Source organism: Rhyacophila brunnea, unplaced genomic scaffold (genome assembly GCF_057557595.1).
Source record: "Rhyacophila brunnea isolate RB1 unplaced genomic scaffold, BYU_Rbru_1.0 scaffold_18, whole genome shotgun sequence".
NCBI lineage: Eukaryota > Metazoa > Arthropoda > Insecta > Trichoptera > Rhyacophilidae > Rhyacophila > Rhyacophila brunnea.
The window spans coordinates 24,141,830-24,156,198 of record NW_028232837.1 but is presented as its reverse complement, the minus strand read 5'-3'; the positions used below and the strand labels follow the sequence as shown (position 1 = coordinate 24,156,198).

Below are 14,369 nucleotides of genomic sequence, written 5' to 3'. Positions count from 1 at the left end.
CTCTCGTGGTGCAGTGGGTAAGGCGCTAGCCTTCCACCCGAGAGTTCTGGGTTCGATTCCCGGTCATGACAAAAACATTTATGTGTTTTTCTCAAAGCCTGGGTGTTTGTGATTGTTCAAAATTACTAACAACCACCTAGTACGAAAAAGCAAGGATATGGTTATTAATAATTCTAAAAAAAAAAAAATACTATAATATTACTTTTAGGCACAAAGCGCACTGTAAGCAGCGTAGCTTGCTCATAGGGTTTGGCAAGATGCCGGATAGCATATTCCCAAAACCTACTCATCAGAAAGCAAGGCAGAGGCAATATTCATGCCTACATCAATTTATTTTCTGACAACCATGTGTTATTCCATGAAGTAGTCGATATGTCAATGTTTTGGTTGTATTTATTTATTTTTAAATAAATGTGTGGATTATGGTAATAATAATTGAATGTAGTTATGCAGAATGTAGCCAGTCCACAATAATGTCGAGCTGAGATAATGGCACTTTAGCAACATGATATTAAAAATGTATGTAAAATTGTAAATAGTATTTTATTTCAAGAATAATTTTTTTGCGGCATGGCTTTGTTCAGCAGAAGGTAGAGAAAACTTTCTCGCATCTGATCTATATCATATCTCATTTTTTTATTTTTTGTGGACTGGCTACTTTCTGCATAACTATGTCCAATTATAATACATTATATGTAATACGTACATACTGAAATAATACTTAACATTTTTTTTAAAAACTGACAAAATGACTATAAGTGTGACTAAATTGCGTCCAAGCCGAATATAAGTTTATTTTAATTATTTTGTTTAATCAGCTGTACACTGTCAATAAACCTTGGATAGTTACAAAATAATGCTGTAACTCAGTGGCGAAGATTCAACATAAATAGGGCACTCTAAACTTTGTCAGTCATACTTATTTGTTTTCATTGAACTAAGAATACAATTATTTACAGATGGTTCTGGTTAGTTTTTTTAAAAATCAATTAATCCTTGCTTAAAGCAAACCATAATAGTTTAGGTGTGCTATGGGTGATCGGACAAAAATAGTGTATACTTTTTCAGTCATACTTATTTGTTTTCGATGAATTAAGAATACATATTATTAGAGATGGTGTTGGTTCGTTTATAAAATTCATTAAGCCCTGCCTAAACCAAACCATAGACAACCATGTCTGATCCTAATAAGATCATATGGGCCTCCACAGAGTGGAGATTTGTTTTTACGAGAAATGGATGTGACCCACTTGCTCAACCTATTAGGTTCATCTCTCTGACTCAAACACGAATTGAAAAACAAAATATGTATTTGCCAGATACAGGATTCGAACCTTTCACCCACGACGTTATAAGACGACGCTTAAACCGCTCGACCATCATTGTAAGCAAACCATAATTGATTTAAATTATTTTATAGGTAAATTAATATTTTTTGACAAATATCTCCTATGGCTCGGATTAGGCAGGGTTCAATTGAATTTTTAAAAACTAACAAACACTATTTACACATTGTAGTCTTAGTTCAGTGAAAACAAATACGTTTGACTGACAAGGTTTAGTGTGGATTATTTGTGTCGGATTTTAATGGCCTACCTCCACCCTTCGCTATTGTTGTAACTAGACTTATCAAAAGCTACATTGATGTAGGCGCGAAGATTGCTCTTGCGTTGCTTTCTGATAAGTAGGGTTTGTAGGGTTTGGCAAGACGATGATGATTTCTTTTGCCTCACCAACATGCTGTGCTACTCCCAGTAGGCCTTTGAACCCAATAGTTATAATCGACATGATTTCTACAAGTAATATTGACATATTGTGTTTTTGCACCAAAACTACCGAGTGTTGTGTCATTAAAGCATATGACGACGAATAGAGACGCAGCGGCTTTACGTTTTCGACGTTTCGTCTTTGGAGTAGTGTGATTGTTGTACTATCAATGTACAGCGGAAATTATCAATCAACGATTATGCCTTTTCCACAGCTCTACAGTGTTGCCGGTGCCATAGACTCGTTAGCGTCTATGACATTTTTGCTGATATAAACATATCTGATTGTTGAATATAAAAATGTGTTTGTTATAAAAAGGTTTTAACGTGTGTTTGTGATGTTGTGTAAGCAGGGCGCAAAGGCGTGCAGCCGCTCTGTTGCACAGCGTGTGACTCGGTTCCCATCTCACATCTCTCTCTCACTCAATATCTGTCCTATGTGTTTGTTGTAGAACAACACAAGCAGCGCCTCACCTCGACAAGTGAGTACTTATTCAATTATATATTTGACTATATAGATGGGTTAATGCGCAGGTGTTATATTATTGTGAAAATTGACATACATAATTATTTATTTGAATCAAACAATATCTTTTCAAATATCCTATTGGAAAAAATTTACAGCTTAAAGGTATTATTTAGACAAGTGTTTTGTGTACAGCAACTCAATTTCGTTAAAAACAAGATATATTACAATATCTGTGCACTAACCAGTGTTTCTCAACCGGTGGTCTGCAGGATTTTTCTGGCGGTCTGCAAATTTTTAACATCCAAACACCAATGCTAAAAATTCAAATAAAATCTTCAAAACCCATGCACCTGCAAGTGTTTGTGCATTGTGTTTTTATCCTTAAAATATATTAATGGTTTTACGTGACTAAATCAACCGTAATCAGACGGTTCACTCGCACTTATTGTTTTGCAATATAGTCGTTTCGTACCGCTGAATTGATAATATGTTTTTATTTCATCGTTAGCGGTTCGCAAAGCGTTTCTCCTATTTTCAGTGGTCCGCAGGTGTAAAAAGGTTGAGAAACACTGCAACCCATCAATATTATTAATGACGATTTATGAATTTGCTTAATATTTATACTCGTACACATCTAAAAAAGATCATCCCCATACATTGTAAAGTAGTGGCAGACTGCCCGTCTCTGAAGCTATCAGTGCGGGTTCGAATCCCGCGTCTGTTAAAAATGACAAGTTGCTTTCGATCCTCATCAAGCACCCAATAGAATAATTAACAACCTTTTCTCATATAAATATTTCAAAATACTCAAATTTGATACTTTGATACTCAAATACAAAAAAAACGCAATTTACCGACAAAAGTTTTATTAATTGAATAAGCAATACAATTTGGTTTTTTATTTTTTTTCATGTAGATTAAAAATAAATTAGTACTCTATATAAATATGTAGATGGATAATAACATATATGTACTATTTATAATATAATCGGTATGTACTTGTTGTATTGCAGTGTCCATGTGGTATTCGGGCATGTTGTATCGGGTCAGCCTCTGGTCCGCCAGCTGGAAGCGCTTCCTGTCGATCGTAACTCCCGCCCCCTGCAGGATGCCATCGTCACCAACTGCGGTCAACTCGTTAAACTCTCCAAAGGTTAGATCACCTGCACCCAATACATATTCTCCGTGTCTCACTCAATGTATTCCAAAATTGTCTGAAAGAGTCAACAATGTCATAGATATGGCTAAAGCAAGTAATAGCAAATGGTTAAATTATTTTTTTTTATGTTCCTTCGGTCTCAGATACTCTGATTTGGTCAGATCAGATCTGTAGTGAGATGGCAAAACACGATATGTTCGTTTTTCTAAATTATTCAGTAGACCTATTTTAAACTATGAAAAACATTCAAACAATGCACTCAAATATTATGTTTGAACCTAGCTTACTCAAAAATAACTAGAATGGACTTGGTTCACTATGCTTGTGAACCACTCACATATTGAATCAGTTTATTTCTCCCAACCTATAAGATACCATATTTTGATATCTTGTAGATCGCACTGAGACAAGTCTGAAGGCATACATATCTCAAGTTGCCAAAAAACCAGACATATCATGTTTTGCCATCTTACTACAGAGATGTGATATCATATCCGTGTATGGTGTGAATATGTTGATAAGTCTAAAAACATCAATTCTTAGGGCAGCTATTTGTAAGGTCGGTTTTTTGTGGTAAATTAGGCAATTTTACAGACATTTTCCTAAAATTGAAAAACATCCAAAAACATATAACCTGATTTACCACAGAAAGCCAGACGTACAAATAGCTGCCCTACACATATGCACACCATACATGGATATTATGTGTCGCCTGAGCTGGGTCCATCCAACTGCCTTGTGGTTTGACGAAATCAGATATTCTGTATCATTGTTTATAGTGTCAATAATTGTGTGGTTTTGTCTAGTAAAATTAAAATCACAGCGAATTTCAGCACATTGATTCTAAACTGTTTTGGAAACAAGAAATGACCGTTCATTCTGAAAAAGCATACAAATCCAACCCCTGAGCACGGGTTCCATTGCCTGCTGCCGATATAACCACTCTCATTACACAACACGGGTCAATTCTCGTGTCAGTATTCGGAATCGAAATCGTGGTGCAGTGTCGTCGGTACAAGAGGTATCACATGTAGATATGTACTGAATATATTTGTTTCATTCTATTAGCCATCTTTTGACCATATTTCATTACTGATAGTTCGTTTACAGTTTTGTTAAAATAGGAGGCATGATCCGTGCAATTTGTTCAGGAAGCAAAAATCAATCCAATCACGCGTTAACACCTCATTTGGACAGGCCGACAGTCAGACCCACCAAATCAGAGTATGTAGAAGTATTTAAGATTATATCGAAAGTTATAAACGATACTGTGTATGATGTCTGAATCAATAATTTCACTGGCCACTAATGAGCGTCCTTGTATGCAGGATGTCACTTCCATATTATGTATGTAGTAATTGTTATGTTTTATGGTACCTTATTATTGCCGTTTTCAGTTAAAAAAGTCAAAAAGCCAAAGAGGGAAGCTTCGTCGGGAAGTGAAAGGGGCAAAGCATCAGACCAGAGCCAGCACAGCAGCGATGATGACAAAAAGAAGAAGCGCAAGAAGAAGAAAAAAGATAAGAAATCAAAGAAAATGTTAGATTGCTTTTTTTATAATTACATATTTTAAATGTAATTGTTATGAAACAAAATATGGGGTTTCCGTGGTTATGGATCTTTTTCAAATTATTCTTTTATTGATACATAATATCATTATCATTTATGGTAATACAACTCATGGCTGGTTTTCATCTCCTCTAAAAACTTTGCCATCCTGGATGATCCAGAGTCAACACTTTCCAGTTGCGTCGACCCAGCAATCTTAAATCTAATGTGCCACAGACTAGTCATCTCAGTTTCGGCCGTCCAGTTCTCTTCCTGCCATAACTAGTAACTCCACCGGCCAAGGCCTGAACAAAAACGAACCATAAGTCCGAGTGAGAAAGCATTCGGCACGCTTATATTCTCCGCAATATGCGTTAGAGTAATATAGAATTTCTACAGCTGAATTAAATATTTTTTGTACACATCGCCGGTAAATATTGGTTTGAATGACTCCTTTCATTCCAATTCATAAAAATTTATTCAAAAACTGCGAGCATATATTGCTGAAATTTATTGTTGTATTAAATAATAAAATAAGTTAGCGCTAATTATTTTTAGTTAATTTAGTAGTAAATATGGTTTACTATGTTGTGTTTAAATTTGGTAGCCGTACTGAGAAGCAACATGATGGTTTAACGTTTCATAGTTAAGTTAATGATAATAAAATTGAGGTTCTACTGTGCGTTATACTCAATAAAGACGACTTCATATAGCTGAACAATACACACTCTCTTTATATTATTACTTTGAGCCACCGGCATTCTATTCATGTGACCGATCCAATGCAGTCTGCATTTTTGTCAATACACATACATTTATTTTAATATTCACTAAACATTATTTAGTAAAATATATAGAAGACATTCTATAATTCTTTTAGAAGTTTAAAATTGACTAGTAATTTTGAAGAAACTATAACTGTGCTACATATTTATATTTGCCAGAATATTCATATTCTACGGTTATTTAGTACTATCTCAAGTTTCATTCTTTTCCATTAAATAAATAACAAAGGAGTCATTCATAAATGGTGTCATGATTTTTAGTATTTTTTGATCCATCCCCCTCCTCCAACCTTCACACTTTGTCACATCGTTTACGCCCCCCCCCCCATCTAAAGTACATCACATTTTTGATCTCATTCCTTAAAAAAAACAAATAATTTATTTTTTATTCTCAGAAAAAATTGTTTTCATTTTGTTGGTTTATATGTCACATATTCTACACTCCTCGTAACCCCTTCATTATAAATTATTATCACATTATAATATGTATCAAATCCTACACTTTAGGGTGCGACGTTATACATATCAGCCCCAAAAAGAAGACAATTTAAGTATTTAAAAAAAATTTAACGGTATCAGTAAATGACAAAAGAATTGCCTGATATGTTATGTAATACAAAACAAATTTAATATCGTCTTTTGACATAATTGTTACTTCCAATGCTACAATTGTGTTACCGTTCAGTAAACGGGAAGAGGGATCATCGGGAGAATCGGGCGCGTCTTCGGAGGAAGGCGAACTGCGAGATTCCAACACTCCGACGGAGCAGTTTCAACATCCGCTCGTTCAGCTGTCTCGGATCGACCCGAAGGAAATCCCCGATGTGCCGTCTAACAACTTCTTGATGCGCGGGAATAACTCCAAGGATAAGAAGAAGGAGCGGGAAAGAGGAGATTGGAAGTCCAGGGATGATAGGAACGACAGACAGAGGTGACTTGTAACAATTCATTTTCTAAAACTATAACAATTTCCACATGCAATAAACTCTAATACTCTATATACTAATATACTAACACCCCCTATGACTCCACGGCATCGTCATCATCACCAACAGCAATTTTTTTTATCAATCATGAAAAGTATTTCACAGCCAGAGGGTTGTGGCAACACTCACTCAAGTCACTCTATGGACAGTATGGGTAATGCTAACATGAACGCTAATAGAAGATTATATATTTATTTCATTCAAGTGTCAGGATAAATGCAACAACGTAGGCCTTTCGCTCATGGAGAAACTAAAATCCGACGAACTGGCTGCTAATATAATTCATAAACTGGCCAATGATTGATGCTTCGCACACGGCGCTACTGACACCCATTTGCAATAATAATCTCATAACCTCAAACTGTCGAACCCATTGTTTTCTTACTTCATTCTAAGCTTTTTTTGTAATTTCTTTACGGGAATATTCTGGCAGCCTGTAATTATACAGGCAGGAGTATATTTCAACTTATGCCACAAATTTAAAAATAAAAGTTGATTCGCCCATCTTTAATTTTTGACGTCTAGACTTGTTATTGCTTGTTCAGTTCAGTTAAGTGCTACCAATTTTGGTAAGAAAATAAGATTTTTCGTCGAATCTACTGATATTGGCACCACTGTTTTATGGGAGACTAGCATGTCGCGTCTCTTCATTTTAGTAGCGAATGTTTTGAAACAGACATTCTAGTCTTGCCGTGAGCGAGCCGCCATTGAAATACATTATCGAGGTACTGGCTGGAATTTTAGTTTCAGTCTCGTCTTTTTTGAGTATTCTCGTGAGCGGAAGGCTTTAGTGAACGCAGTATAAACATTTAATCCCTCTGATATTGTAACAGCTTCATACTCTTAAAATATATATTTTTTAAATATACTGGTTAATTAGTTATTGTTTACTAACCCTACTGGCAGTAATGTCTCGTGCAGGTGGCCACGTTATGCATTGCTTAGGGGCGGCACATTCAAAGAGGGAGATAAATTAGGAATGCGAATCATAAAAATTTTCAGAGTAGAATCCGTAATACGTAGAGATATCACATTTTCAAGACAGACGACGGTTATGGTGGCCAAATTAAGTAGGTAGCTGCGTAGCTTTGTAATATTATTTTTTTTTATATTTATGTTTAATTTATATTACAGAGGCCCTCAAGGATGGCAGAGGGATGATAGGGACAGGGAATCCCGGAGGCCTAAAGACAGACAAAACTTGACTCGCAGCGGTCGAGTGATAAAGGGTAGAGGCGTATTCGTAAGTAAATTTCTCTCATATAATAATATTACATAGTAATATGAATTGTTACATTTTATTGTTGTCTTTTCTCACACTATTCTTGTGACAAATTATAGACTGATAATCAATTAATATTAAACCAAGGGTGAATAGCTTCACCCTGTGATTTTGTCCTCTAATAATGGCGATTGTATTTACTTTGCAGCGATATCGTACACCTTCCAGGAGCCGATCTCGCAGTGTCACCCCGCCTCATTGGCGTCAGGCGCAATCGAGGACTATTAAACTCTCCGAATTTGAGGTAACAATAAGATTACTAATTCACCACTATCCTTATACATACTAAAAGAAGTCACTAAGATTTAAAACAGTAACAAATGTCACTTCAGTCTGATGAAGGAGCTACGTTCCAAGGCATTGAGCCGACACAAGAAATTCATCTTGTACAAAACACTAAAAAGACCAGCTGTCGTGGCTCGGAGACCTGATGCATGACCAAAAACATTGAAAGAGTGTTTAGGTCACTTGAGCGGAGCGTGCTGCGTAGTGTCTTCGGACACATCAATGTCACACAGTTGAGGTGGAGACAAAGATGCAGTTACCAGCTGTACGCTTTGTACGAGGACCCGCACATCGTACAGTCAATAAAATTGAGCCTTAGATGGCTGGGCCATGTACACGGGATGGACGAGAAACTGATATTCAGGAAGCCGGTGGCAAACGAAAACCATGTAAACCTCATATAAGATGGAGGGATAGTGTATTGCTGGATGACGGCATTTGTCCACCGGTTGTCTACTCGCCGAGTGACATGTCCAACTTATCGCCATTTCATCTGCTTACCGACCTTTATCACAACGAGTACTCTGGTCTGCTTCCTTACCTTCATTAATTTAAATATGCACACAAATAAACATTGATTTCCATTATTTCTAGCACTAAATTATATTTGGTGTTAATAAATTCTCGTAAATAAATGATTTCTTTACAAATCAACATGGCTATCAGTCTTCTCCGTTGATATTTTTTAAGATAAATATTAAATAGTTGTTCAGTAATTATAATTAATTAATTATAGTTCTGAGTGATACCAAAACCATCTGTTTGTAAACCTTCAACTTATTTACTGTTTAATTCTTTAATGTTGTGTTATTTGCAGAGAGCTGAGGATGAACGAATGAAGTTTGAAGAAGAGGTGAAGCGCAGAGAAATCGAGAGAAAGAAACGCCATGAGAATAGGGAATCCGTTGAAGGAAGTAATGTTCCAAAGGCTAGCGATACTCCACCTGCAAACGGTACCAATATGATAGTAATATTATTATTATTATTAACAATTTTTAGGATGGTATTAGACTATGAAAGATCTTTTATGAAGAATATTTTATAAAATATTTTACGCAGTGTAATATATATGCCCTCTTGTGATTTATAAAAGAAATGTTATAAAACATCCTTGTCTATAGTCTAATACCATCCTTATTAGATCACTAAATTCAACCAATAAGAAAGTGTGTGATCACGATAGCAATTTTGCTGCATCTTTCTGAGTTGATTTTGTTGGTGTCGTGCCGATTTGTCTGTCTACTCATCTCACTGTATTGCGTGCATATTTAATAAAACCGATTTGTATCTTGACAGAAGGACAATCCAAAAAAGACTTGGAAGATTCGAAAGGTGAACTCAAACACAATGCAAAACAAAGGTCACCAAACTCTGAAAAAGAGGAAGGCGAATGTGACACCACTCAAGATTTTCCGGATAAAGCTCTGGAAGGAAAAGGTATAAGAGTATTAAACCTCTTGTTAACCGAGTCGAGATTACATATATTTGTTTTATGAATTTTTTATTAAATTTTTTTGGTATTTGTTTAAGATGATTCTATGCACACCGCACTCGATTACAATGCTCTCGATTATGAAGACAGGCCATCAGATCATGAGACTAAAGGTATTTGGTTTATGTAATATTATGATAATGTTAAATTCTTCTCATAGAAAATACATAATTTTGAAGTTGTTCACGGGGCTCAACAGCCTGAAGCTGTGTCAACAAATGCTGCGAGATTGCAGCAACGCAATAGTCAGCGCATCAACCAATTATCGCATATCACTTCATCTATGGTCAGCACATTCTGCAAGTGTGACATACATCTGTGAGGGTCAACAACTCTTGTCAGCGAACACTGTAAGGTTGCAGCGATAAGAGCTTACTGCAAGATATTGAATGTTCATTTTCAGCATTATCCAATTGCGAGTACTTCAATTAATAGCTAATCACAATTGATGGAAATGTACTCTATCATCATGCCTCGGACTGAACATATCTCACCACGTTTACACTGTTTAACTGTCGCACCTGTTATTATACTTATTTATTCAGTAAATAAACTCAGTGCAATGTTGATAGTCTGCAAAATATTTTTTGATTTTATTGTGGTCCGCGGATGTAAAAAGGTGAAGGGCGGACGTGCTCAGCGTGGGTCAAAATGGAGCTTTTTTCTATTTTCAAAGCATCATCCTGGACATACCTTAAACGTTGTAGATAATCTATTTGTATAATTTTGAAGCCTTATTATCCTTTATATTTATTTTAAACATTTCATGACTGCACAAAGTATTTTTATTACATAAAATAGTATTCTTTTAAACCTCTCGCTCTAATGTTTTAGAATATAGTCATATTTCGGTACATAACTGTGCAGTGGTGTTAAGATTTTTTACATTTATTAATTTTTAAATGCATTTATAAAACCATTAGTATAATTTATGACGAGATAATTTTAGTAAAAAATTTACGATAAAAAATTATATTGATAATCTCTGTGATCCCAAATTTGACAAGAATTAGGCATTTTATTATTCAAAAAATGGGCAAGATTAACACATTTGAAGATAATTCTAAAGATACTAATTATAAGCTATGTCTTTGACCATTCAAGTGTGATAAACATCCTATGAATAATGATCGCTTTATAATAATTATTGACCTAAGAATAAGGTAGTGTTTTTTTGAAATACGCCATTTCTTTTGTCATCCCCCAGTGGTTAAGCTACAACATACGGCCGTAGCTATAAATTGACAAACTAAAATTGAAGTAGGGAGTAAGATCATGTTAACGCGCGTTTTTGAGTTTGAACATGTACCGTTTAAAAAAAAAAGATTTTTTTTCGTTTAGGTTGATTGAAACATTGCACTAAACCAGGCACGTGCAAACCGTGGCCCGCCGGATATTTTTCTGTGGCCTGCGAGCAATATTATATTTTTGAAAAAGATTCACGTTTTTATCTTTTAATGCCTTTCTCAACTACAAAATTAACACCTGAATTTAAAAAAATGTTAAAAAGACATAAAACAGTTCCATTCCTCTCATTAGATGTTAACCTTTCTAACGCGGCAACTGACTTTAGTCAGCCTATACGCGCGAGTCATCCGCGCGTCAGCTGACTAAAGTCATTTCGATTTTCGTTTGAATAGTACTGCTTTCCGCCAGGCGCGAATAATTCGAATATTGATTTAATTTATTCAAAAATCATCCTTCTCTTGACATCTGTCAATGGATAGCCTAAACTTTTGTTCTATCTAATTTAAATAAATATTTTTCGGGAGCGTGTCTTGAATAAAAATATATCAGTCATCGGGCCAATTCAAATTTGCCGCGTATATAGTGTCTTATCGCTTCTTAGTGCATGTGCGCCGAAGACATTTGACTGACGTGTTTGTAACGATACGAGTTTGCGATATAATAAGTTATATTGTTTTTTAGTGATTGAAAAACTATTTGGTGCGTAAACTGTTAAATAGAATATTCGAAAGTTACATTGATCAAAGTGAATTTACAAAATATTTTTACAAAAGGAATGCTTTTGGAGATTGCATTCATTCGCCTATCTGCCAGTATATTATCCGCGAGTTTATAGTTTCGGAAAATAATTTGAACCAGGTGTCATTTAAATATACCTAGAAGTCCGCGATTTAATATGTCTCTTTGTTTATCATTGATTAACATTTTTAAATACTATTTTCTGGTTATAGTATTAGGTGAAACAGACAAAAATTATTTATTTACCCTAGTTATCAGCCATTTATAAAGAAAAGACACGAACACTCAGACGCCCGTTCCCGCATAAATGCGGAAATTGTCGTATTACGCAAACACCAGGTCCCGCGCTACTGAATTTTTATACACTGCGCGGCAAATCATCGTCTGCTGGTGTGAGACAGACACTTGAGAATTATTTTTTTCGTAATACTATTCAAAAGGGTTTGATTCATGACTACTATTTTTTTTATGTAGAATTCTTCTTATATTTATAGTCGAAAATAACTCGAGTTACTTACTATCACGTCATTATAATAAAATAAGAGATTACCTATTCTAGTACCAGGTTATTGAAGTAATATAATAAAAAAAAAACAAATGAACTTGAAAATAAAATTGTGGTGACTATAAAGCATTTAGAAGTGCAAAAAGTGTTTGAAATTTAATATTTTACGAATTGTAATAGGTATTCGAAAAATAAACCATTTTGTTATATAAACTATGTGTCATTCGATTCCATTCAGTTCGGGGTCAATGGTAGGTACAAACCAGGCACTGGTGGTAAGTACATCACTCTCAAATAGCCAGTAGTTCTCAAGGATGATTTATTTATACTCGGCCTGCAGTGCTGCAATGTGTATGCGAGTTCAAACAAAAGTTACACAGTTTGAGATGTCCTGGATGCTATAAAAATGAGTTATTTATGACTGATATTTTTTCAACACACTCAACAAAAATGCTCATAAAAGTCATAAACCATATTATTATTCATTATGTGTGTGACATATTTGTCGAAATGGTAGCCGGTAGACTATAAGAATACTGAACTGTTCTTACACTTGTTAATCTGTCATCGACGCATTAGTCCAGCACCATTTCGTAAGTGTCATGGCGCCGCTCGAGTAAGCTGGCATTTTTTCAATGAAGAAGTCTTGTTCGTGATTTCTTATCAGATTTAGGCGACGAATGTTTATTTTTAGAGTCACATAAAATATTAGGTTCTGTCATAATCATTTTTGAACTTGACTCCGATTTTTTACTACTCTATTTGTGTATGTTTGACTGACATTTATTACGATTTATTGATGCTTGAAATCACAACGCGCACTGTTGTACTAAGTCGGGATTCGTAACGCTTAGAAAGGGTTAATAAATAGTGTACATATAAAAATGGTATTTTACTTAGGGCAGCCCGTCGGTCATTTTGAATTCCTGAATTTGGCCCTTCATCTGAAAACTTTGCCCCCCCTGCACTAAACTGTTGTCGGCGGCTATATCTAATTTGTAATACAGTGAAAATTTAGGTTGGTAGACATGTCGGTCAAATTAGATTATGTTCGTGCTGACAAACCCAAGCGGATAAGACTGAACACAAACAGATAAAGCCGAACCAGCGCACATCTAGTTGGTAATTAGCCGAACACAAGAATTTTATATTGACACGTCAGACATATCAACAAAACCTACAATTTTATTAGTCATGTCATGCAGTAAAACAAATATTGTGTTACTACTAGCTGCTGCTAGCCATTCGATATTTGACAACTCGCAGGGAATATAGGGAACAAAAATCAAAATTAGTATAAAAAAAATAGATTAAACTCCCTTGCCTATGTGTGCACATCTGTCTCAAAATTTTTGTTAGCATTGTTTTCTATGTTTTATAAACCAATGTTGGAGCAATCTGTGTATTTGTGTAGAACCTGATAGCACCACCCAGCACGATTCATCGCCTGTCAAGATCAAAGAGAAGAAAACTTCCAAAGACAAGAAGTCCAAAAACCACAAGAGTGACAAGAAACACCGTCGTGACAGAAGTAATGAAGAACCTGCCAAAGAGAGAAGCCACAGAGGCAAGGAGAAGCATCACCATAAACATGAGGAAGGGGGCAATGAGGATATGTCGGAGAAGGCTGTTCATAAGTCGCAATTCATGGCCATGGCATTTGGAGTCGAGCCGAAGACAAACGATGATTTGCTGTCAGATAGGTATGTATCGGATACATAATATCATTTTAATATAACATGCACAATCTTTTCAGACCAAAATTCCTATATTTCTTTTTACTGTTTTTCGATTTTTTTATATCATAAATTACCTACCATAAACGAGCAACTTTTTACGGCAAATATGAAAATAGTCGTCTACATTGCCAAAACTTTCCATCTATTGCCTTTGCTTTCTGGCAGTATGGTTGGTCGATATATCGAATATCGAACGCAATCGAAAATATGGCAGTAATTGCTAGCTAGATAAATCTATTTTATTCTCGCTCTGCTCCATATGCGCGTCTCTGTTTGACCTCACCCCTAGCAACAATAAAAACATTAGTGACAGCCGATTTCACAATACATTGTTATAAATTTTCACCGTGTCGTTATTAATATTATT

The 14,369-nt window shown here is 35.3% G+C and overlaps 1 protein-coding gene across 4 annotated transcripts in view; it reads left to right on the top strand.

The window, feature by feature from the left end:
- Moca-cyp (nuclear cyclophilin protein Moca-cyp) overlaps nt 1–14,369 on the top strand; it is a 31,444-nt gene that overhangs the window by 4,097 nt on the left and 12,978 nt on the right. For 2 of the 4 annotated variants that reach the window (XM_085945440.1, XM_085945439.1), the window contains exons 5-14: nt 2,219–2,248; nt 3,249–3,388; nt 4,792–4,933; nt 6,413–6,658; nt 7,848–7,956; nt 8,144–8,239; nt 9,098–9,233; nt 9,580–9,717; nt 9,811–9,885; nt 13,678–13,966. In XM_085945440.1, the coding sequence (XP_085801566.1) occupies nt 2,219–2,248; nt 3,249–3,388; nt 4,792–4,933; nt 6,413–6,658; nt 7,848–7,956; nt 8,144–8,239; nt 9,098–9,233; nt 9,580–9,717; nt 9,811–9,885; nt 13,678–13,966 (1,401 nt within the window). Of the gene's footprint in view, nt 1–2,218; nt 2,249–3,248; nt 3,389–4,791; nt 4,934–6,412; nt 6,659–7,847; nt 7,957–8,143; nt 8,240–9,097; nt 9,234–9,576; nt 9,718–9,810; nt 9,886–13,677; nt 13,967–14,369 lie in introns of all 4 variants that reach the window. The other 2 variants (XM_085945438.1, XM_085945437.1) reach the window with 1 other exon arrangement.